The sequence below is a fragment of the Mustelus asterias genome, chromosome 7, assembly GCF_964213995.1.
Source record: "Mustelus asterias chromosome 7, sMusAst1.hap1.1, whole genome shotgun sequence".
Taxonomy (NCBI): Eukaryota; Metazoa; Chordata; class Chondrichthyes; order Carcharhiniformes; family Triakidae; genus Mustelus; species Mustelus asterias.
The window spans coordinates 46,078,695-46,104,928 of record NC_135807.1 but is presented as its reverse complement, the minus strand read 5'-3'; the positions used below and the strand labels follow the sequence as shown (position 1 = coordinate 46,104,928).

General features: G+C 41.8%; 1 protein-coding gene across 1 annotated transcript in view; it reads right to left on the bottom strand.

Annotated features, from left to right (window-relative positions):
* Positions 1 to 315: 315 nt before the first annotated feature.
* Positions 316 to 26,234, bottom strand: part of pip4p2 (phosphatidylinositol-4,5-bisphosphate 4-phosphatase 2) — an 89,074-nt gene continuing 63,155 nt past the window's right edge. Inside the window, exons 6-7 of the mRNA XM_078216008.1 lie at positions 21,456 to 21,546; positions 316 to 1,358 (exon numbers count right to left, since the gene is read on the bottom strand). Coding sequence (XP_078072134.1) covers positions 1,215 to 1,358; positions 21,456 to 21,546 — 235 coding nt within the window. The 3' untranslated portion in view covers positions 316 to 1,214. The remainder of the gene's footprint in view (positions 1,359 to 21,455; positions 21,547 to 26,234) is intronic.

Sequence of the window (26,234 nt, the reverse complement as noted above, 5' to 3'; positions counted from 1 at the left end):
CCAGCAAAAACTGCCAGAAATTAGAATGAGTGGGAGAATCAGGAGGTACACATCATTTTTAAAGGCCTTGTGACTCGGCTCAACGCTGCGAAAATACAGGCTTCTATGTACTGCATTCTGGAGTCTCTATTTAAATAATAGGCTTTTTGTTTTCCTTCCACTAAAGTGATCAACCTTACATTTTCCCACATTGTATTCCAGTTGCCAGATTTTTGTCCACTCATCGAACCATATCTTTTTACAATTTAAAAATAAACAACTTGTCCCGTCATTGTAAATTTGCATAAGCGTTCAGTCATAAAATTAACACTATAGTCAACAAATATTTGCTTTATTTGTAGAATAGTTTTGATCACCTTACTTAAAAAAGACTGCATCCAGTTTAGCAAAGCAACATAGTTAATGGATCTGTGATTAATTTGGTACAAATTTTGACATTACATTCAATAGCTGATGTTTGTGTTTATTCTTAAATTAGGTAATCCCATTATGATAACAGCAAAAATTTGTACTTTTCCTGATGTTTTTCTGTTTAGTGGTCTGTCAGAATAATTATAGTATGGATAGTTACACAATGAGATAAATATGATTCATAAGTCAAGCATCACTAACTATTGCCACCATAATGCTTTGACAATCTCACCATAGGCATTTTAAAAAGCTTTATACTCTAAAAAGCAAATACTTAAAAATGAAAGTATTCAAAATATAACATATAGAACTTATTTTTATTACTTAGCTATGATGCAGTTTGTCCAGAATGTTCAGATTCAAGGGAGCAATTTAAACATCAAGCCTGTATAGAAATATTTTTGAAGTGTACAAAGCCAGTTTGTTCTGCTATGACGTTCCTCTGTTGCAGTTCAAAAGAGTAACACTGGTACCGACAAACATTAAAAATACTACTGCTACCAGAAAAAGCAAAGAATTTCAAGAGATTTTCAACAGATTTCAACAAAAATTAACTATGACAAATGGAATTGTACATTGCGGACAAATTATATTTAGCATTTATTTTTAAAACATAGCAACCTAGATGCAAAAAAAAATCTACTTGCTTAAATTGTAGTGCAATATGCACATGTTCTAACACCATTATCCTCTTTGGACCTAATCAGTTTATGAAGTTGATTTATATTAACTTGAAAATGTCCATTAACTTGGAGTTAAAGATTTAGTAGACCATCACACCTTCCAGTGGATAAATGATTTGTCTATGCAAAGGTGTGCTCAGGATAGCTAACTTTGATGGCTCCCCAATAACAAGCTCGGATTAGACAGATCAAGCCTAGAAGATAAGCAAAAACCCAGGAAACGTACGTTGCAGTGTAACGTCTGGCAAATTCTTGAGTCCCGACCTTTGAAAAAAGGAGATAATAGTCAAATCTTACAGTGACTTCACATTTTGAAGGCCAAAATCACAGTTCAACAGATATACTAATTATTTATTTTAAGTTAATTGACTAGCCACAATTTACTGCAGAAAGTAAAGAAATTGACTGTCAAATTGATCACACCATTCATAAATGGATTTAAATTTTATTAATATTGAACTATGTGGCTAACTGATAAGTATAAAGGAGATCACAAATAAATATAAATGAGGAAGGACATTTTCCCAACTTAGTTCAGCCTTTCTACTCCCAAACCAATTCTCCCCATACCCTAGCACAGCTGCTCTGTGTTCCCCATTCTTCAGCCAATTTCTTATCCATTCCAAGTTACACTCTGAAACTTCACTACTTAACTCATAGCCCTTCAGAAGGAACTTTATCAAATGTGCTTTGAAAGTCTAGACGCACCATGTTGTACAATCTTCCACAAACTGCTCGAGATTTACATCCTCAAAAAAAGACCAGGTTAATTCAGTGCTGCAAAATTATCTGCACACAGGAAAGACCAAACATGGACAACCAGCTTACCATTCCTAAGCATCCAAACCAGACTACAATTTTATTTATCTCAGGAACATACATACGCACCCACCAACTGCACATCAAGTAACAAAAATAATACTGGTGCAAAATGTGAACAAATGTTTCAATGTTTTAAGAACATAAGGAGCAGGAGTAGGCCATCTGGCCCCTCGAGCCTGCTCCACTATTCAATAAGATCATGGCTGATCTTTTCATGGACTCAGCTCCACTTACGCACCCGCTCACTGTAACCCTTAATTCTTTTACAGTTCAAAAATTTATCTATCCTTGCCTTAAAATCATTCAATGAGGTAGCCTCGACTGCTTCACTGGGCAGGGAATTCCAGATTCACAACCCTTTGTGTGAAGAAGTTCCTCCTCAACTCAGTCCTAAATCTGATTCCCCTTATTTTGAGGCTATGCCCCCCAGTTCTAGTTTCACCTGCCAGTGGAAACAACATCCCTGCTTCTATTTTATCTATTCCCTTCATAATCTTATGTTTCTATAAGATCTCCCCTCATTCTTCTGAATTCCAATGAGTATAGCCCCAGTCTACTCAGTTTCTCCTTATACGCCAACCCTCTCAATTCCGGAACCAACCTAGTGAATCTCTTCTGCACCCCCTCCAGTGCCAGTATATCCTTTCTCAAGTAAGGAGACCAAAACTATACACAGTCCTCCAGGTGTGGCCTCACCAACACCTTATACAGCTGCAACATAACCTCGCTGTTTTGATGTCTCTTCAATAATGAAGGACATCAAAAAGGGAAATGAAACCATCTGTAGAATTTTTTCGCTGTTTAACAGGAAAGCAAATACATAATGGTTTCACTTGCAGAAGGATAGAACACTAACAAAATGAGGATGTAATGTTGCTATAGAAGGCATTCAGGTCCTTGTTCAACAGTGCAGTGTGAAGTTTTAGTCAGTTGATTATAGGAAAGATATTATTGCTCTTGAGGCAGTACAGCGCAGAGATAATGAGGTTGAGTATAAGGAATCCTTTTAAGAGATTTGCAATTTCTTTTTGGAAAAGAGACTTGAAGCTGATGTAACCAAAATGTTCCAAGAGTACAAAAGGAACAGACTTGGCTTATTCCTGATCTTAATTCTTATGTTCTTTTGACAAGACCGATCCAGACATCTAAAGTGAGACTGCAAATTTCAGGGAACAGAAATTAAAAATAAAAGTCAGAAGTAATAACGAAAGTCAAGCTCAAGAGGAAACTGATGGTAACACTATGGCCGTCCATTACCCATCCATTTTCTTTTCCATTGACTTCCATTTACTACCACCAAAAATTCAAATTACCTCCAACTTACTGATGTTCCAAATCTGGTGATTTTTAAGGATTGAACTATTTTTTTTAAAGATGTAGGAATCAGACAGCAGTACCTCTTCATTGGTCAGGCAACTAATCCAATACATGAAACCTTGTCCCAGGTTTTCAATATGCCCTAGAGTAAGGCAACTCCAACAAGGAAATATCCCCGAGTTCAACTTTTAAAAGAGCTATTTGCTGTAAACAAGGGCACACAGCTGACAGGAAAATATGCATCAATGCAAAGATTTGTCTACATAAAAGGATTGTTTGGTCAGACTCCTTTTAACCAGAAGAAAATCAGTTCTTTTTCTAAATCCTAGTGACAAAAGAAAATGAAATAGTGATGATTAATGCATGTGACAGTATACCAAAGATAAAATGATCACTGCTAACGACTTTCTCCAAATAGGAAATTATATACAAGGTATGTTGCATGGAGTACGGAGTCTCCATCAATACGGCAGATAGGAAGCATGTGCGCATTCCAATTGTAAATATACTAACTGCAATATTGGATAAGGGAAAATACAGGGCATCATTTTACTCGTGCTTGACACTAGGTCGGGGCGGCACTGTAGCACAGTGGTTAGCACTGTTGCTTCACAGCTCCAGGGACCTGGGTTCGATTCCCGGCTTGGGTCACTGTCTGTGTGGAGTTTGCACATTCTCCTCGTGTCTGCGTGGGTTTCCTCCGGGTGCTCCGGTTTCCTCCCACAGTCCAAAGATGTGCAGGTTAGGTTGATTGACCATGCTAAAATTGCCCTTAGTGTCCTGGGATGCGTAGGTTAGAGGGATTAGTTGGTAAATATGTAGGGATATGGGGGTAGGGCCTGGGTGGGATTGTGGTCAGTGCAGACTCGATGGGCCGAATGGCCTCTTTCTGTGCTGTAGGGTTTCTAAGATTCTAAGATCTAAGATTCTAAGGTCCTTTGTACAATCAATCACTCAGCAAAACTGGTCCTAGAAACTGCTTGTAATGAAGAAACTTAATTGAAGATGGATCCAACAGAATCATAAGTCACTCTTAAACCCTGTCACTGCTCCCTTCCGAAACTTCCAACCCCAATCCATCACACTCACTTGACCAGACTGCTGTTCCTAATTTGTACCCTGCTCCAACCCATACCTCATCCCGACCCAGTCCCAGAATCCAGAGGTCTTTTACAACACTAAAAGATGCCCAAACTTGAATCCTCTTTACTGACACGCTCTCCGTCAGGAGCATAAATTAAGGCCAGAGATCTAATATCCGCAAAGCCTTGGGCCTCATAATTTATTTACAGGAAGCATGAACTACCTCATACTCCCTCCCAGATCAACAACACGTGCAAATACTGTCACAACCCAATTTCCAGGCTAAGAAGTCCAACTACCCCAAACTGTGTAGCGATGTTAACATGTCCTCGTGGAAAGGGTAAACAGGGAGATGGCAAAATCTTTAATCTCGTAACCTAGGAGAAGGGATTAATAAGAAATGTAAGCAGCCCAAATATAAACAAAAAGGGAATGGGAACATAGGCAAGAATAAAGTAAAGGAGAACATTGATGAAAAGGGAATAAAGAGGGTGGCACGATGGCTAGCACTGCTGCTTCACAGCGCCAGGGACCCGGGTTCGATTCCCGGCTTGGGTCACTATATGTGTGGAGTTTGCACGTTCTCCCCGTGTCTGTGAGTTTCCTCCAGGTGCTCCGGTTTCCTCCCACAGTCTGAAAGACATGCTGGTTAGGTGCATTGACCCAAACAGGCGCCAGAGTGTGGTGACTCGGGGAATTTCACAGTAACTTCATTGCAGTGTTAATGTAAGCCTTACTTGTGACTAATAAGTAATATATCAACTTTAAACAAGATTCTAAAAAGATGATTAAACATGAAGTGAGAGGAATTCCTATTATAAGTGAGGCAGGAAGTGGGATCCAGAAGGTAGAGTTGCAAGAGCCTCAGTCCCTGAATCTGTACAACAGGTTTGAAATTCTTGCTCCCAGTGTGGACGGGAACGAGGACTGCAAGGAGGACGAGCAAACTGCCCACGGCACTGTGGTACAGGGAGCCGTTCAGGTGGAGGAAGAAAAAAGAAATGTAGTGGTAATTGGGGATAGTGTAGTTAGGGGCATTGACACTTCTTTGTGACCAGGATCGAGAATCCCGAAGGTTGTGTTGCCTGCCTGGTGCTCAGGTTCAGGATATCTCATCTGGGCTGCAGAGGAACTTGGAGTGGGAGGGTAAGAACCCATTTGTAGTGGTTCACGTAGGTGCCAACGATATAGGCAGAACAGGAACAGAGGTTCTGCAGAGGGAGTATGAAAAGCTAGGAGCCAAATTAAAAAGCAGAACCAACAAAGTGGTAATCTCTGGATTACTACCTGAGCCACAAGCGAATTGGCGCAGGGTCAATAAGATTAAGGAGGTAAATGCGTGGCTCAAAGATTGGTGTTGGAGGAATGGGTTTGAATTCATGGGACATTGGCACCAATATTGGGGAAGATGGGACCTGTTCAGATGGGATGGTCTTCGTCTGAATCGTGCTGGGGCAAGGAGATGGTCTGGGGAAGGATAACCAGTTTGTGACAGGTAGAGACAGAGCATGCAATCAAAAGAATGCACTAACAAATTGGGTCCATATAAAGGCTCGCATAAAGACACTTTACCTAAATGCACGTAGCATTCGAAACAAAGTGAATGAGTTGATGGCACAAATCAGTACAAATGGGTATGATCTAGTGGCCATTACAGAAACGTGGTTGCAGGGTGACCAGGACTGGGAACTGAATAGCCAGGGGTATCAGACATTTCGGAAGGTTAGACAGGAAGGAAAAGGAGGTGGGGTAGCTCTATTAATTAAAGACAACATCAGGGCGGTAGTGAGAGACGAGATAGGCTCCAAGGAGCAGAATGTGGAATCGTTGTGGGTGGAGATAAGGAATAGCAAGGGGAGAAAGTCACTGGTGGGCGTGGTCTATAGGCCCCCAAATAATAACTTTGAGGTGGGTCGGGCTATAAACAAGCAAATAATGGATGCGTGCAAAAACGGAACAGCAATAATCATGGGGGATTTTAACCTGCATATTGATTGGTTGACTCAAGTCGGACGCGGTGGACTTGAGGAAGAGTTCTTAGAATGCTGTCGGGATAGTTTCCTCGAACAGTATGTTACAGAACCTACGAGGGAGCAAGCTATCTTGGATCTGGTCCTGTGTAATGATGATGTGGAGATGCCGGCGTTGGACTGGGGTAAACACAGTAAGAAGTTTAACAACACCAGGTTAAAGTCCAACAGGTTTATTTGGTAGCAAAAGCCACACAAGCTTTCGAGGCTCTGAGCCCCTTCTTCAGGTGAGTGGGAATTCTCACTCACCTGAAGAAGGGGCTCAGAGCCTCGAAAGCTTGTGTGGCTTTTGCTACCAAATAAACCTGTTGGACTTTAACCTGGTGTTGTTAAACTTCTTCCTGTGTAATGAGACAGGTAAAATTAATGATCTTGTGAGGGATCCTCTTGAAAAGAGTGATCACAATATGGTTGAATTTCTAATACAAATGGAGGGTGAGAAAGTAGGGTTCCAAACCAGTGTCCTCTGCTTGAACAGAGGGGAGTGCAATAGGATGAGGGCAGAATTGGCTAATGTAGACTGGGAGAGCAGACTAGTTGGTAGGACAGCTGAGCAACAGTGGCAGATTTTTAAAGGAGATTTTTCTCAGTACTCAGCAAAAATATATTCCTGTGATAAAGAAGGAATGTAAGAAAAGGGATAACCAGCCGTGGATAACTAAGGAAATAAAGGAGAGTATTAAATTAAAAACCGATGCGTACAGAGTGGCCAAAACTAGTGGGGAATTAGAAGATTGGGAAAGCTTTAAAAAACAACAAAGAACTACTAAGAAAGCGATAAAGAAAGGAAAGATAGATTATGAAACTAAACTAGCACAAAATATAAAAACTGATCGTAAAAGTTTTTACAAATATATAAAAAGGAAAAGAGTAGCTAAAGTAAATGTTGGACCCTTAGAAGACGAGAAGGGGGATTTAATAATGGGAAATGAGGAAATGGCTGAGGCCTTAAACAAGTTTTTTGTGTCGGTCTTCACGGGAGAGGACACAAATAGCTTACCGAAAATTGATGGTCGTGGGACTGTAGGGGGTGAGGTCCTTAGAGCGATTACTATTACTAAAGAGGTAGTGCTTGGTAGGCTAATGGGACTAAAGGTAGACAAGTCCCCGGGCCCGGATGGAATGCATCCCAGGGTACCAAAAGAAATGGCAGAAGTAATAGCAGATGCGTTGGTTGTAATTTATCAAAATTCGCTGGACTCTGGGGAAGTGCCGGCTGATTGGAAAACAGCTAATGTGACACCACTGTTTAAAAAAGGAGGTAGACAAAAGGCGGGTAACTGCAGGCCGGTTAGCTTAACGTCCGTAGTTGGGAAATTGCTGGACTCCATCACTGAAGAAGAAATAGCAGGACACCTGGAAAAAAATGGTTCGATCAAGCAGATGCAGCATGGATTCATGAAGGGAAAGTAGTGTTTGATGAATTTACTGGATTTTTATGAAGATGTAACGAGTGCAGTTGACAGAGGGGAACCGGTGGATGTGGTGTTTTTGGATTTCCAGAAGGCGTTCGATAAGGTGCCTCACAAAAGGTTGCTGCAGAAGATTAAGGTACATGGAGTTGGGGGTAAAGTGTTCGCGTGGATTGAGGATTGGCTATCTAACAGGAAACAGAGTTGGAATAAATGGGTGTTTTCTGGTTGGCAGTTGGTGACTAGTGGGGTGCCACAGGGATCAGTGCTGGGGCCTCAACTGTTTACCATATACATAGACGATCTGGAGGAGGGGACCGAGTGTAAGGTAACAAAGTTTGCGGATGATACAAAGATGAGTGGGAAAGTGAATTGCGTGGAGAATGCGGAAAGTCTGCAGAGAGATTTGGATAGGCTAAGTGAGTAGGCGAGGATCTGGCAGATGGAATATAACGTTGACAAGTGTGAGGTTATCCACTTTGGAAGGAATAATAGTAAAATGGACTATTATTTAAATGGTGAAAAATTACAACATGCAGAGGGACCTGGGTGTCCGTGTGCATGAATCGCAAAAACTCAGTTTGCAGGTGATCAAGAAGGCAAATGGAATGTTGGCCTTTATCGCGAAGGGGATGGAGTATAAAAGCAGGGAGGGTCTTGCTGCAATTGTACAAGGTACTGGTGAGGCTGCAACTAGAGTACTGTGTGCAATTTTGGTCCTCTTATTTGCGGAAGGATATATTGGCCTTGGAGGGAGTACAGAGAAGGTTCACCGGGTTGATACCGGAGATGAGGGGGTTAGCTTATGAGGAAAGATTGAGTAGATTGGGCCTGTACTCGTTGGAGTTTAGAAGGCTGAGGGGAAATCTTATAGAGACATATAAAATAATGAAGGGGCTAGACAGGGTAGAGGCAGAGAGATTCTTTCCACTTAGAAAGGAAACAAGAACTAGAGGACACAGCCTCAAAATAAGAGGGAGTCAGTTTAGAACAGAGTTGAGGAGGAACTTCTTCTCTCAGAGGGTAGTGAATCTCTGGAATTCTGTGCCCATTGAAGCAGTGGAGGCTACCTCGTTAAATATGTTTAAGACATAGGTAGATAGATTTCTGATCAATAAGGGAATTAAGGGATATGGGGAGCAGGTGGATAAGTGGAACTAAACCACTATCAGATCAGCCATGATCTTATTGAATGGCGGGGCAAGCTCAAGGGGCTAGATGGCCTACTCCTGCTCCTATTTCTTATGTTATGTTCTTAATTAGTTAAAATGTCTGTACAGCAATACACAGTTTCCCTATAAAACTGGGGAGCTACAAACACAAGCTGATATAATGGGGATTATGGAGACACGTCTATAAATCATGACTGGGAATTAAATATTACAAGGTATAACATATTTAGAAAAGGTAGAGGGGGAAAACAGGGAGGTGCACTTATAAGGCATAACAATGGCAGTAGACAAAGTAATGCAGCCATCAGCAAGACAAAAATAGAAGCAACAAGGATACAGATAAAAAATAATAAAGGATCAATCACACTAAAAGATGTAGTCTACAGACCATCTATAGCATAAGGGAGGTGAAGCATGAAATATGCAGACATATTTGGAAATTGAGTAAAAAAACATTGAATGTCTTAGGGGATTTAAACTACCCTAAATATTAATTGGGCAGAAAAGTTAGGTGAAGTGGATAAAAGGAATGGAGTTCCTATAAAATGTATAGCATTCCTTTCTAACCCAACATATAAAAAGCCCAATAAGGGAAGGTTCATTATTGGATCTAGTATTGGGCAATAAACCAGAGCAGCTGAAAAATTAAAGCGAGGCTAACATTTAGACAATAGTGACCACATTATAATGTGTTTTAAGATAATTTAAGAGAAGGATGTTAATACGATGAAAACCAGGTTTGTAGATTGGAGACAAGCTGACTCTAAGGTGCTGAGAATAGAACCTGAAAAAATAAAATGGGCAACAATATTGGAAAACAATCATATAGAAGAACAATGGGAAACAATTAAAAGTGTTCAGAGTGCAGGGAAATATATTTAATTAAAGGGAAAGAAGAAAGTTAAACACAAGGAGGACGCCTAGGTTAGGAAAGGGACATACATTAAATACATAGACATCAGAGGAATACACAATAAGAGAATCTAAAAAGATTAGGAGAGAAATTTTTTCAAAAGGTAAAAAACTCTTCTGTTTATTGATTATTTAAGTTCATAGTTCCATTTTTTTTCCAGGCACCTCACTAAAAAGGGAAAGCTGTGATAGGAATAGAGCTATTAAGAGAATGGTTTTCAAAGTGGGGATCATGACCCTCGGGTGGGCCACAGGATGTTAACGAATGGGTCACCTATATTGACTTTGCAAAGACTCCCTGATCATTTTTCGCTGGATAACTGAAATACATATTGTCTCTTCAATACATGTTGTGTCCACGAGGCAGTGTGCCCTGTACCTACAATTGGCCTGGGTGAACCATTTGGTTAAAGTGGGTCACCTGAAAAAGAGTTGGACAACCACTGTATTAAGAGGTAGAAAGAATAATACCACAGGTAATGAGAGAGAGTTGGCAGAAACGTTAAATCATCATTTTGCTTTGTTCTTTACCAGACAGAATATAGACATGACCTTGAATAATGAGATTCGCAATGATGTAAAGGCACTTAAAACAAAAGGGGATATATAGAACATAGAACATTACAGCGCAGTACAGGCCCTTCGGCCCTCGATGTTGCGCCGACCAGTGGTACCAATCTAAAGCCCCTCTAATCTACACTATTCCAATATCATCCATATGTTTATCCAATAACCACTTGAACGCTCTCAACATTGACGAGTCCACCACAGCTGCAGGCAGGGCATTCCACGCCCTTACTACTCTCTGAGTAAAGAACCTACCTCTAACATCTGTCCTATATCTCTCACCCCTCAATTTAAAGCTATGTCCCCTCGTGCTAGCCAACACCATCCGAGGAAAAAGGCTCTCACTATCCACCCTATCTAATCCTCTGATCATCTTGTATGCCTCTATTAAGTCACCTCTTAACCTTCTTCTCTCTAACGAAAACAACCTCAAGCCCCTCAGCCTTTCCTCATACGATTTTCCCACCATACCAGGCAACATCCTGGTAAATCTCCTCTGCACCCTTTCCAACACTTCCACATCTTTCCTATAATATGGCGACCAGAACTGTACGCAATACTCCAAATGCGGCCGCACCAGAGTTTTGTTACAGCTGCAGCATGGCCTCTTGGCTCCGAAACTCAATCCCTCTACCAATAAAAGCTAACACACTGTACGCCTTCTTAACAACCCTATCAACCTGGGTGCCAACTTTCAGGGATCTATGCACATGGACACCCAGATCCCTCTGTTCATCCACACTACCAAGTATCTTACCATTAGCCCAGTACTCTGTATTCCTGTTACTCCTTCCAAAGTGAATCACCTCACACTTTTCCGCATTAAACTCCATTTGCCACCTCTCAGCCCAGCTCTGCAGCTTATCTATGTCCCTCTGTAACCTGCCACTTCCCTCAGCACTGTCTACAACTCCACCGACTTTAGTGTCATCCGCAAATTTACTAATCCATCCTTCCACTCCCTCATCCAAGTCATTAATAAAAATGACAAACAGCAGTGGCCTCAAAACAGATCCTTGCGGTACACCACTAGTGACTGAACTCCAGGATGAATATTTCCCATCAACCACCACCCTTTGTTTTCTTACCAATTGTTTGAATAAACAAATCAAACTCAGAATAAAATCCTTAGTCTGGATGGATTGCTTCTATGCATTTAAAAGTATCGAGGGGAATTACAGCAGAGGCAATACTATATATATTTAACAGATTTCTATGCATCAAAAACATCAAGGGATATGGAGATAGCGCAGGAAAATGGTGTTGAAGTAGATCAGCCATGATTGAATAGCAGAATAGGCTCAAAGGGCTAAATGGTTTCCGCCTGTTCCTTTTTTTAAATGTACTTATATAGTAAATAATTTGTTAGAAAAAGGTGCAGTCCCAGTAGACTGGTGGATAGCTAGCAAAATTCCTTTCTTTATGAAGAGGGACAGATCATGCCGAGGGTACCGCAGACCTGGCAGCTTATTTTTGGTTGCAGGCAAAATAATGAGTTTCCTACTGAAGGAGAACAGATCATCCAGGAAGGGAAAATAATAATGAACAGTCATAATGGACACCATGTACTCATGGGTACTGAGAAAACAATTAGAACCAAAGGTTGACAAGTCATTAGGAGCAGGTGGACTCCATCCAAGGATCTTAAAGAAGTGAATACTGTAGACACCGATAGTAATTTTCCAAACTTCGCTAGATTCTGAAAAGGATCTACCAGATTAGAAAATAACAAATGTAAGTCCTCTATTAAGAAAGGTGAAAGACAGAAACCAGGTAACTACAGGTCAGTTAGTCTAACATCTAAGAGAGGGGAAACACTAGAATCTATTAAGAAGGTTCTAGCATGGTGCTGAGAAAATTTTAATGCAATCAGGCAGTGTCAACATGATTGTGTGAAAGGGGAATCATGTTTGATTACTTTAATATTATTAGAGTTCTTTGAGGAATTCACAAGCAACATGGCAAAGGGGAACCTTCAGATGTTGTGTACTGGGATTTACAAAAGCTGTTTGATAAGGCATCACATCAAAGGTAACTACACACAATAAGAGCTCATGGTGTAGTGGGTTACATATTTTCATGGATAGATGATTAGCTAAGTGGAAGCGAAGAGTACGGATGAATAGATCATTTTTGGGTTGGCAAGCTGTAACCAGTGAAGTGCTGGGGCCTCAACTATTTACAATTATATAAATGATCTGAATGAAAGGACCAAATATATGGTTGCTAAATTTACAGATAACACAAAGATAGGTAGGAAAGCAAATTGCAAAGAGGACAAGAGGTGGAATTTTCCGGTCCCACGCCATGGGAATTGTAGCAGGCGGGACACAGACCATGCAAAGGTCCATTGATCTTGGATAGGATTTTCTGGACTTGGGGCAAGTGCGGTGGGAAAATCCCACCCATAAAGTATACAAAGGGATTTGAACAGGTTAATAGGCAGAAAAGTGACAATGGGGTATAATGTGAAAAAATAAGAACTCTTCCACTTTGGTGGCAAGAACAGAAAAACAGTACATTATTGAAATGCAAAGGGATTGCCGAACTCTGTGATACAGAAGGATCTGGGTGCTCTGGCACATAAATCAAAAAGAGTTAGATGCAGGCGTAGCAAGTGATTAGGAAGGCAAATGGGATTTTGGCATTTATTGCAAGGTGAATGGAATATAAAAGTTAGGAGGTTTTGCTACAATTATACCCTGCATTGCTGAAACCACATTTGGAGCATGGTGTACAGTTTTGGTCTTTTTTCTTACGAATGTGATTGCATTTGCAGCAGTTCAGAGAAAGTTCACTCAACAGATTCCTGTGATGAAGAGGTTATATTATGAGGGAAGGTTAAACAGGTTGGGCTTGTATCCACTGGAGTTTCAAAGATTGAGAGGTGATCTTATTGAAACATATAAGATCCTGCGCGCGCCCTTGACAGGGTGGATACTGAAAGGATGTTTCCCCTTGTGAGAAAGGCTAGAACTGGGAACAGTTTAAAAATAAGGGGTCTTCCACTGAAGTTGTAAATGAGGATAATATTTTTTATTTCAGAGTCGTTAGTTTGTGGAATATTCTTCCCCAGAAAGCAGTGACGGATTGGTCACTGAATATTTTAAAGGCTGTGATAAGATTCTTGATTGAATCGGGAGTCAAGGGGGTTGGTTGGAAAGTGGAACTGATGCCAGAATCAGATCAGCCAGAAGTGGAACATGTTTGAAGAGCCAAAAGGGCTACTTCTGCTCTATTCATATATATTTCAAAAGGGAAAATTTTGCTTGGCTAGCCTTATTAAATGTTTTGAGGTGACAACAGAGGGAGCAGATAATGGTAAAGATGTAACATATCTGAATTCTCAAAAGACCTTTGGTAAGGTGCCCTAGAATAGACTAATGAATAAGATCAAAGAATGACAGAATGGTGGGAGTAAAGAGTAGAGAGGGGGGGAGAAATGGGATCAATGCTGAGAGCACTACTGTTCACATTGCATTAATGATCAAAACCACAATGTGTAGATATACATGATCAGGAAATGAAGAACAGGCTGGGGTGACCTAATAGAGATCCATAAAATTATGAAAGGTTTTAATACAGTGGCGAGAATCTTCCCATTTCTGGGAAACAGCATAATTAGAGGACATCAATTTAAGTTACCAAGACGTGCAATGGAGAATTCAGAAGAAAATTCTTGCTTACACCGGGAGTGTGGTTGAAATGAATATGAAGAGGAACCTAGTCAAGCTCGTAAAGGTGAAGGGAATAGAGGATTACAATGGTAGATTTTAGATGAATATAGATAGGAGGGAGCTCTAATGGGGCATAAACACCAGCATGGATTGCTGGGCCAAATGGCCTGTTCCTCTGCTGTATGCTCTAGGTAATGCTGTGAGATTGTCTCCCTTCACTCAGCAAAACCTGATTTTCATCTTAAAAGTGACTTACCAAATTAAACAGTTCTGGGTGGCCTGTATTAAGTTTCTTTTAAAATATAGTCAACTGCAAAGGTAAAGGGATAGTATGATTCTAGTTTGAAGTCATTGATGCCCTGTTAACACAAGGCATTACAATTATTAACATTGCCGCCAGTGTGTTTACATTGGATCAAGAGAAAAAGAGAAAGGTGATTCAAGTGTTCAAAATTCTGAATGGTGTAGGCCATATAGATGTGTCATTCAGTTTGATGGTCAAATTAAATAATGTTTATAAGCGGAACATAAATAACATGATTAAAATTAGAAGAAATTTGTATTCCAGACTGTAGTGGTTTCCTGGAACAGGCTTGGAGGGGAAAAAAAAGTTGTCCTTTTAAAAAGGAGGGTATGTATCTTGCCAGAAGGTAGAATGATGGAGCATTTCTGTATCATCTGGTTGATTATATGAAACATAATGGGGTCATAGGGCATTCAATTGCAACGAGTGAAATTTCAATGTTCATTATTTTTTCACTGCCAGTGATTTAGCATTGATTTTCAGTGTTTACACAAGCAAGTCACTGCAGCTAAATAATGGATTATGCTGGAGGTGCATTATCAGAGTACATATGGGACTAATGAACCAAATACACTCGAGGCTGTGTGTAAGCTTATTGTCATCTAGTTTAAACTCAATGGTTACCTTGATTAACAGCAAAAAATGTTTGCATATCACTTGGGACATGTTCCAAGTTAAAAACAAATAATAAGTATAATCACTTTGATAGATGCAGTTGTGAGTGAGATATTAGGGGCATCAATATGAACTAATAACGTGCTTCATTGAATTGCAAATTATGTTGGCATTTGAACTTAGTCTTGAGATTTTAAGTTCAGTACTATAACCACTATATTACCAAACACTCGAGACGCTTGCTAATTTTTATACTGTAGCTTGTATTTTAGTCATTTGACAGAAATTGAATTAGTAGAATAGTTCAAGCCAAGTTTTTCCAACAATATCTGTTTCTATTAAGGGCCACCCCCGGCCCTTCGGTTCACCCTGTCTCCTGCCCTGTGAGGAAATGAGAGTGGCTTAATGTAGGAAGGTTGGGAAGGAAAGCAGCGAGCATGAAGGAAGTGGCAAGCAGAAGGATCACCAAATGGAAGGGTCAGGAGGAAGCAGCAAATAAAAGGATCATGGAGGGAGGCAGTGGGCAGAAGGGGTGACAAGCAACAGTGCTGACAAGTGGGAGGGAAGCAGGAAAAACAAATGCGGAAGTAATTTTGGGCTTCAGGAACTGATGAGTAAATTTCAGCTGTTGATTCTACTCAACTATTCTTATCTAGCTTGGCTCTCTACTGTTAATTTCACATCCTTGGGGAATTCATCACTTCTTTGTTCATGGATTAGAGTGACAGTAAACCTCATTTAACCATTCGCATGTGAGTAGCACTTGGGAATGTTGCATGGCCGCATGTGTGAAGTGCTTAGTGGGAGTGCTGCCCCACAATCATCCCTCCATGCCACCCCATCAGCTCAACATCTCCATGTTACCCCATTCCTCTCACGTGTTCCCTTGCTACACAACATTCATAGAACATAGAACAGTACAGCACAGAACCGGCCCTTCGGCCCACGATGTGCCAGGCTTTATCTGAAACCAAGATCAAGCTATCCCACTCCCTATCATCCTGGTGTGCTCCATGTGCCTATCCAAGAACCGCTTAAATGTTCCTAAAGTGTCTGACTCCACTATCACTGCAGGCAGTCCATTCCACACCCCAACCACTCTCTGAGTAAAGAACCTACCTCGGACATCCTTCCTATATCTCCCACCATGAATCCTATAGTTATGCCCCCTTGTAATAGCTCCATCCACCCGAGGAAATAGTCTTTGAACGTTCACTCTATCTATCCCCTTCATCATTTTATAAACCTCTATTAAGTCTCCCCTCAACCTCCTTTGCTCCAGAGAGAACAGCCCAAGCTCCCTCAACCTTTCCTCATATGACCTACCCTCCAAACCAGGCAGCATCCTGGTAAATCTCCTTTGCACTCTTTCCAGCGCTTCCACATCCTTCTTATAGTGAGGTGACCAGAACTGCACACAATATTCCAAATGTGGTCTCACCAAAGTCCTGTACAGTTGCAGCATAACCCATTCCCCATGCTCCCCAAGTATCCTGCATAGCTACTCATCCAGTGTTCACTCTGTGTAGAACATAGAACATTACAGCGCAGTACAGGCCCTTCGGCCCTTGATGTTGCACCGACCAGTGGTACCAATCTAAAGCCCCTCTAATCTACACTATTCCAATATCATCCATATGTTTATCCAATAACCACTTGAACGCTCTCAACGTTGACGAGTCCACCACTGCTGCAGGCAGGGGATTCCACGCCCTTACTACTCTCTGAGTAAAAAACCTACCTCTAACATCTGTCCTATATCTCTCACCCCTCAATTTAAAGCTATGTCCCCTCGTGCTAGCCAACACCATCCGAGGAAAAAGGCTCTCACTATCCACCCTATCTAATCATCTTGTATGCCTCTATTAAGTCACCTCTTAACCTTCTTCTCTCTAACGAAAACAACCTCAAGCCCCTCAGCCTTTCCTCATACGATTTTCCCACCATACCAGGCAACATCCTGGTAAATCTCCTCTGCACCCTTTCCAACACTTCCACATCTTTCCTATAATACGGCGACCAGAACTGTACGCAATACTCCAAATGCGGCCGCACCAGAGTTTTGTACAGTTGCAGCATGACCTCCTGGCTCCGAAACTCAATCCCTCTACCAATAAAAGCTAACACACCGTACGCCTTCTTAACAACCCTATCAACCTGGGTGCCAACTTTCAGGGATCTATGCACATGGACACCCAGATCCCTCTGTTCATCCACACTACCAAGTATCTTACCATTAGCCCAGTACTCTGTATTCCTGTTACTCCTTCCAAAGTGAATCACCTCACACTTTTCCGCATTAAACTCCATTTGCCACCTCTCAGCCCAGCTCTGCAGCTTATCTATGTCCCTCTGTAACCTGCCACTTCCCTCCGCACTGTCTACAACTCCACCGACTTTAGTGTCATCCGCAAATTTACTAATCCATCCTTCCACGCCTTCATCCAAGTCATTAATAAAAATGACAAACAGCAGTGGCCCCAAAACAGATCCTTGCGGTACACCACTAGTAACTGAACTCCAGAATGAATATTTCCCATCAACCACCACCCTTTGTTTTCTTACAGCTAGCCAATTCCTGATCCAAACCACTAAATCACCCTCAATCCCATGTGTCCGTATTTTCTGCAAAAGCTTACCATGGGGAATCTTATCAAACGCTTTGCTGAAATCCATATACACCACATCAACCGCTTTACCCTCATCCACCTCTTTGGTCACCTTCTCAAAGAACTCAATAATGTTTGTGAGGCACGACCTACCCTTCACAAAACCGTGCTGACTATCCCTAATCAAATTATTCCTTTCTAGGTGATTATAAATCCTATCTCTTATAATCCTTTCCAATACTTTGCTCACAACAGAAGTAAGGCTCACCGGTCTATAATTACCAGGGTTGTCCCTACTCCCCTTCTTGAACAAGGGGACAACATTTGCTATCCTCCAGTCTTCTGGCACTGTTCCTGTAGACAATGACGACACAAAGATCAAAGCCAAAGGCTCTGCAATCTCCTCTCTAGCCTCCCAGAGAATCCTAGGATAAATCCCATCCGGCCCAGGGGACTTATCTATTTTTACCCTTTCCAGGATTGCTAACACCTCCTCCTTATGAACATCAATCCCATCCAGTCCAACAGCCTGCATCTCAGTACTCCCCTCGACAACACTGTCCCTCTCCAGTGAGAATACCGACGAAAAATATTCATTTAGTGCCTCTCCTATCTCTTCAGACTCCACGCACAACTTTCCACTCCTGTCCTTGACTGGCCCTAATCTTACCCTAGTCATTCTTTTACTCCTGACATACCTATAGAAAGCTTTAGGGTTTTCCTTGATCCTACCCGCCAAAGACTTCTCATGTCCCCTCCTGGCTCTTCTTAACTCTTTCTTTAGGTCCTTCCTGGCTAACTTGTAACTCTCAAGCGCCCTAATTGAGCCTTCACGTCTCATCTTAACATAAGTCTCTTTCTTCCTCTTCACAAGAGATTCAACCTCCTTAGTAAACCACGGTTCCCTCACACGTCTGCTTCCTCCCTGCCTGACAGGTACATATTTATCAAGGACGCGTAGTAGCTGTTCCTTGAACAAGTTCCACATTACAATTGTGCCCATCCCCTGCAGTTTCCTTCCCCAACCTATGCCAGCTAAATCTCGCCTAATCGCATCATAATTTCCTTTCCCCCAGCTATAACTCTTGCCCTTTGGTATATACCTATCCTTTTCCATTGCTAAAGTAAACGTAATCGAATTGTGGTCACTGTCACCAAAGTGCTCCCCTACCTCCAAATCTAACACCTGGCCTGGTTCATTACCCAGTACCAAATCCAATGTGGCCTCGCCTCTTGTTGGTCTATCTACATACTGCGTCAGGAAGCCTTCCTGCACACACTGGACAAAAACCGACCCCTCTAAAGTACTCGAACTATCGCTTTTCCAGTCAATATTTGTAAAGTTAAAGTCCCCCAGTACAACTACCCTGTTACTTTCGCTCCCTTCCAGAATCATCTTTGCAATCTTTTCCTCTACATCTCTGGAACTTTTCGGAGGTCTATAAAAAACTCCCAACAGGGTGACCTCTCCTTTCCTGTTTCTAACCTCAGCCCAAACTACCTCAGTAGACGAGTCCTCATCAAATGTCCTTTCTGCCACCGTAATACTGTCCTTGACTAACAATGCTACACCTCCCCCTCTTTTATCACCTTCCCTGCACTTACTGAAACATCTAAACCCCGGAACCTGCAACAACCATTCCTGTCCCTGCTCTATCCATGTCTCCGAGATGGCCACAACATCGAAATCCCAGGTACCAACCCATGCTGCAAGCTCACCCACCTTATTCCGGATGCTCCTTGCGTTGAAGTATACACACTTCAAACTGCCTTCCTGCCTGCCAGTACACTCCTGCGACTCTGAAACCTCATCCATGACCTCACTACTCTCAACCTCCTGTACACCGGAGCTACAATTCAGGTACCCACCCCCCTGCTGAATTAGTTTAAACCCTCCTGAAGAGCATTAGCAAATTTCCCCCCCAAGATATTGGTACCCCTCTGGTTCAAGTGCAGACCATCCTGTTTGTAGATGTCCCACCTACCCCAGAAAGAGCCCCAATTGTCCAGGTATCTGAATCCCTCCCTCCTGCACCATCCCTGTAACCACGTGTTCAACTGCTCTCTCTCCCTATTCCTCTCCTCACTATTACGTGGCGCGGGTAACAAACCAGAGATAACAACTTTGTTTGTTCTAGCCCTAAGCTTCCACCCTAACTCCCTGAATTTCTGCCTTACATCCCCATCCCTTTTCCTACCTATGTCTTGAGTGCCTATGTGAACCACAACTTGGGGCTGGTCCCCCTCCCCCTTAAGGATATCGAAAACACGATATGGTTTTCAAGAGTCATGCATTGGAATGGGAATTATTTAAAAATTATTGGGAAAACATTAAAGTTCTAACAATTTAGAAAACCCAAGTTCAAACTCACTATCACTGATACTGGATCAAAAAACCCAAGCCAAAGAAAAATTTTAATTCTATAAAAGTGCCTATTAGCTGTGTAAAACAAGCAAGAAACCACATTAAAGACACAGTGTTATTTGCATAATAATGCTTGTAAAATATTCAATAGTTCTTGCAACAATAAGGCCGCCTGTTGAGTAGAAGTTTTTGAAATCCAGCCAAGATTTCATAATGGTGTCATAACAACTCCATTAACAGAACAGATATCCATTTCCATTTCAAAGCAGTGTGCCGGGAAATCACTGGTGGAAGAGCAGATGCAGACCATTTTTCTACTTTCACAAGCAGGGTTTTACAAAAAGCCAAATCTGCTAGTCTAATTAAATCAGAGCACAAAAACATGCCTGCAGCAGATTTTTTTTACATTTTTAATATGGTGCTTTTCGCATTGGAAAAGTACTGTAATGCATGTGAATGATTATAAAACACTGGTCAATGTAGGGGCCAACTTACATTTGCATGAATCACTGCATCAAAAACACTTCTACATTACAGGACAGCAGCTGACTGTCATTTGAGGGTGTTCAAAGATTTTATACTTGCCTTTCAGAATGTTCCGGACTCCTCAGCAGGCTTTCAATTTTTCTTCACAAATGCTTAAGTCTGGCATGCTTTTAGTGATCTTACAAAACCCAGCACCGCCAGGTGAAAATGATGTGTAGGAGGAAATGTGATTTTTGTCCCACCCCATTGAAAATGGAGAACCCAATCTCAGTGGGGACAGGAGTTTGTTTTGTACACTAGGCATCCATGACCCGCAAACAGGCCGGAGGAAAATGGCACGGGATCAGAAGTAGAAGAAAATCAGATTTCCTCCAAAAAGAAAACAATCAAAGTGTGGCCATTCATGCATCAAAACACGTCTCCACACCCAAAGAGTCAGTCTTGCTGTAATATCCCTTGTAAGTGGGTTTTAACAGTATACTCAGTTCATAATTACTGTTAAACACCCTTACTGGCCCTGAAAGATAAATTTGTATTTGTTGAATGTCAAACTGCTCCATGATGATGAAAAATACATATTTTTAAATATATCAAACTGCTTTGTAATTATTTCAAGTTCTACTTTAGTCCCATGTTTATGTCCCACTCATTTAATTTATTACACATAAAATTTAAAAATTTAAACTGAAGTGAATCTGTGGGTTTTACTTCCTGTTTTGCTGTGAAAATTATTCAATATGATTGGCTGCTTACCAGTGGAATCACTGCTATTAAATGCCTGGAGGTCCCCCCTTAACTGGCATCAGAAACAAGCTGACATCGGGGAAAGGCCCATGCCACAGAGATCATTCGATCTTTGTAGACAGATTGAGGTCAGCGGCAAGTGCCACTGCTCCACCAGTGACTGCAAAATGCAGCCAAAGACACAAGTGTTTTCAGAATCAATACTGCTTTTATGCAAGTGCTGCAACACGATTAAGTTCTACTTACAGTTAAACCAACTCCAATGAAAACACATATCATTCCAACAGTAACATACGCACAGCAACGCCTTCGAGGCAATGCACTGCCAACAGACGATCTAAAAGGAAACAAAAATAAAGAGATGCTTATGTTGCATCTGTTATCCCAGCAGTTGGTTATTGTGACATTGTGGCAAGGAAGAAAAACAATTTGAATACATAAGGATTCTTTTTACACCAAAAAAAATCACACATCTAGTTGGTGAGTCATTAATATTAGCAGCACCATTTTGCCATAATACAAAATCCCCAAGTCACATTTAATGATTTATTTCTTCGACTGTCACCATTTAAAAGAGGGGGTGGTAATCTCTTCATCTTTTCTGGCATCATCATACTACATTGGTAGTCAAGTAACCTACACCATCATCACATCCAGTCTTATGGCATATGATCAATCCAGTGATGATAGTCGCTCTGAATTCTCTTTTTGGGAAGTGTTTGATCTGAGTGCAGGGAAGCAGAAGATTAGGAATTGGGACTGCAAGATTAAATGATCAAAACAAATTTATAATGCAGGTGAAAAGGGTACAGATTGGTTGGCAAGTCCACTCTGAATTGTCAATGCATTGCCATGGAGAAAGCAATGGAGATCCAAAGACTCGCCAAGTTCCCCAGTAATTCAAGGAAGGTGCAAAGTTTGAACGCATTCCTTTTGTTTTCAGAGAACAATCGCTGTGTACGAATGTATGTTGCTTCTTGCAAGGGTAAATGAACCATATTACAAGCCCTACTGATTATCTTAAACTGGTTGTTAACACACTCGGGGTTGTTCGGTAAGTGCTGCCCAATTGAAAAAATCATATCTAACAGCAGACATTTTCTTTTGGGTTTTGCAAGCATGGGCTGGCTGAGTACAGTCTCTGCTCTGCCTGCTACTAACAACCAAAGAAACATGCTGTTTATTTAATCAATCATTGGGACATACAGCCTATCTACCTGGCAATGCATTGGCACCGAAATTAGTATGTAATGTGGCTCAATTTTGTAATGGTAGGACATCTTTTCGGATTGATGGCAGCATCTTGTTAGTGGAAAGTACCACTTGTGCAGCCACTGCATTGTAGTTGAGTGAAATGGCTTGCTCAACTTGTTATTCAAACTTTTCAGATACTTTGCCTTTGTGGGCTAATTTAAAGTAAACGCGGCACTTTTCTGGTCCAAAAATGAGGTCCTTGGCCCAGTTGCAGTTTAGAAAATACACAATGATCAATGAACTGATCAGCATAGCAAATATTCCACAGGATAGCTTTGATGTGCTCCATTCCTGCATCCAGCTTGCAAAGTGAGCAAATAGCTGGAGCCTTAGTTGCAAGATTGCTGACAAGGCCAATCATCTAGCATTGAAACATGTATTTAGAACAGTGAAGGGATGCTTACAGTATAGTTTTCTCATTGCTTTCTCCATGCCAACAGCTTGGCCAATCAATGACTTGTCAACCAATCAGTATCCTTCTCTGATGTAGTATAAATTATGCTCTTTAAAATTTGCCGTTCTTGCATTTGTCCTGATGAGTGCAAGTCGAAAAGCTTTGACAACATGTCTCCCTTTTCAGCATGACACACACAAGGTACAATAGTAGGCAGCAAGGTGCCAGATAGGGTATGATGCCAGGAAGTCAGGTTATTCACTTTGGTAAGAAGATAGATAAACAAAATGTTTTTTAAAAGGCATGAAACTTGTAAACGTTGATATTCAAGTCTCTCTGAACCTACTCGTACATGGAACACAATTTAGTATGCAGATACAGAAAGAAATTAGGAATACAAATGACCTGTTGGGCTTTATTGTAAAGAGATTGAACTAGAACAAGGAAATTTTACTACAATTGTGTAGGGCTTTGGTGAGACTACACCTCAGGAACAATGCAGTTTTGGGTTTCATGTTTAAGGAAGGATGTACTTTCCTTGGAACTGATACAGCAAAGGTTCACTGGATTGTTTCCTAGATGGAAAAGGTTATCAGAGATTGAGTAAATTGGACCCATATTCTCAGCAATTTAGACGATGAACTAAGCTACAAAATATCAGTAGAAATGGCATGGTGGCACAGTGGTTAGTGCTGCTGCTTCACACTGTTAGGGATCCGGGTTTGATTCCACCCTCGAGTAACTGTGTGGAGTTTGCACGTTCTTCCCATGTCTATGTGAGTTTTCTGTACTTGCTCCGGTTTCCTCCCATGATCCAAAGATGTGCAGGTTATGTTGATTGACCTTGATAAATTGCCCTTTAGTCGCAAGGGGGATTGTCAGGGTAAATACGTGGGGTTATGGAGATAGGGTCTGGATGGGATTGTTGTCGGTGCAGGCTCGATGGGCCGAATGGCCTCCTTCTGTACTGTAGGGATTCTATTCTATCTCACGTAAACATACAAAATTGTGAAAGGGGTTGACAGGTTCCACACAGTGGTTGTTACCCCTGGTTCCACACAGTGGTTGTTACCCCTGGTTCCACACAGTGGTTGTTACCCCTGGTTCCACACAATGGTTGTTACCCCTGGCTTGGTTATCTAGTCTCACAGCCTCAGGATAAGGGATCAAACAAATAGGACTGGGCTGAGAAAAAAAAAATCACTCAGAGGGTTGTGAATCTTTTGAATTCTCTCCCTGAGTGTTGTGGATATTCCATCATTGATTATAAACAAGTCTGGGATAGATAAATTTTTGATCTCTCGGGGAATCAAGGGAAGTGTGCAGGGAAGTGAGTTGGGGCAGAAAATCATCCATCATCTGACAGAATGGTGGAGCAGGCTCGTAGGGCCATATGGTTTATTCCTTGTCCCATTTCAAATGTTAGGTTCGAAGGAGGTGAGGACTTACAGAGCACGAGTGAAGCAGAACAAGTGGTGGTTGGAGAGATGAGATGAGAGAACCTACTGGTTGCCATCAACAATCATCTGTGATGATCCTCGGCAACAACTTTGTCACGCGAATTTAGTTTCAGTTGAGCACAAACTTTACCACATTTTAATCGTATCTGTTCTCTTTTAGCACTCTGGGTATCATAAAGGGCTCAATTTCTAGGATTTGAAAACGCCAGGAATAGAGACTAAAGGGACACAGAAATACTGATACTGCCAGCAGGTCAGTTTCCGGATACCGGCTGTGGTGCTGGCCATGTTCACGAGGGCAAGTGGCCTGATCCCTGATTAAGACCAATTGTGGTGGCTGAGGAAGTCATGACAAGAGCTGGTTAATGGGGGCTTGAGATTTTTTTTTAAAAACGAGGGCTGCGCATGTTGTCTGGGGTAGACCAGAAGAAAGAAATCATTATGGTTACCCCAGGGAATTAGCTTGGTCTCATAAAAGACAAAGAACAAAGAAAATTACAGCACAGGAACAGGCCCTTCAGCCCTCCAAGCCTGCACCGACCATGCTGCCCGACTGAACTAAAACCCCCTACCCTTCCGGGGACCATACCCTTCTATTCCCATCCTATTCATGTATTTGTCAAGACACCCCTTAAAAGTCACTACCATATCCGCTTCCACTACCTGCCCCGGCAACGAGTTCCAGGCACCCACTACTCTCTGTGTAAAAAATCTGCCTCGTACATCTCCTTTAAATCTTGCCCCTCACACCTTAAACCTGTGCCCCCTAGTAATTGACTCTTCCACCATGGGAAAAAGCTTCTGACTATCCACTCTGTCCATGCCTCTCATAATCTTGTAGACTTCTATCAGGTCGCCCCTCAACCTCCGTCGTTCCAGTGTGAGCAAACCAAGTTTCTCCAACCTTTCTTCATAGCTAATGCCCTCCATACCAGGCAACATCCTGGTAAATCTTTTCTGTACCCTCTCCGAAGCCTCCACATCCTTCTGGTAGTGTGGCAACCAGAACTGAACACTATATTCCAAGTGCGGCCTAACTAAGGTTCTATAAAGCTGCAACATGACTTGCCAATTTTTAAACTCAATGCCCCGGCCGATGAAGGCAAGCATGCCGTATGCCTTCTTGACTATCTTCTCCACCTGCATTGCCACTTTCAGTGACCTGTGTACCTATACACCCAGATCCCTTTGCCTATCAATACTCTTAAGGGTTCTGCCGTTTACTGTATATTTCCTATCTGTATTGGACCTTTCAAAATGCATTACCTCACATTTGTCCAGATTAAACTCCATCTGCCATCTCTCCGCCCAAGTCTCCAACTCATCTATATCCTGCTGTATCCTCTGATGGTCCTCATCGCTATCCTCAAATCCACCAACCTTTGTGTCGTCCGCAAGCTTACTAATAAATCCAGTTACATTTTCCTCCAAATCATTTATATATATTATAAACAACAAAGGTCCCAGCACGGATCCCTGAGGAACGCCACCCGTCACAGCTCTCCATTCAGAAATGCACCCTTCCACTGCTACCCTCTGTCTTCTTTGACCGAGCCAGTTTTGTATCCACCTTGCCACCTCATCTCTGATCCCATGCGACTTCACCTTTTGCACCAGTCTGTCATTAGGGACCTTGTCAAAGGCCTTACTGAAGTCCATGTAGACAACATCCACTGCCCTACCCTCATCAATCATCTTTGTCACTTCCTCGAAAAACTCGATCAAGTTCGTGAGACACGACCTCCCCTTCACAAAACCATGTTGCCTCTCACTATGTCCACTTATTTCCAAGAAAGAATAAATCCTGTCTCGAAGAATCCTCTCCAATAATTTCCCTACCACTGATGTAAGGCTCACTGGCCCCATTCGGCCTCTGATATTCAGGTAAGCATTCTCCAAGGTGGCCTTCATGACACA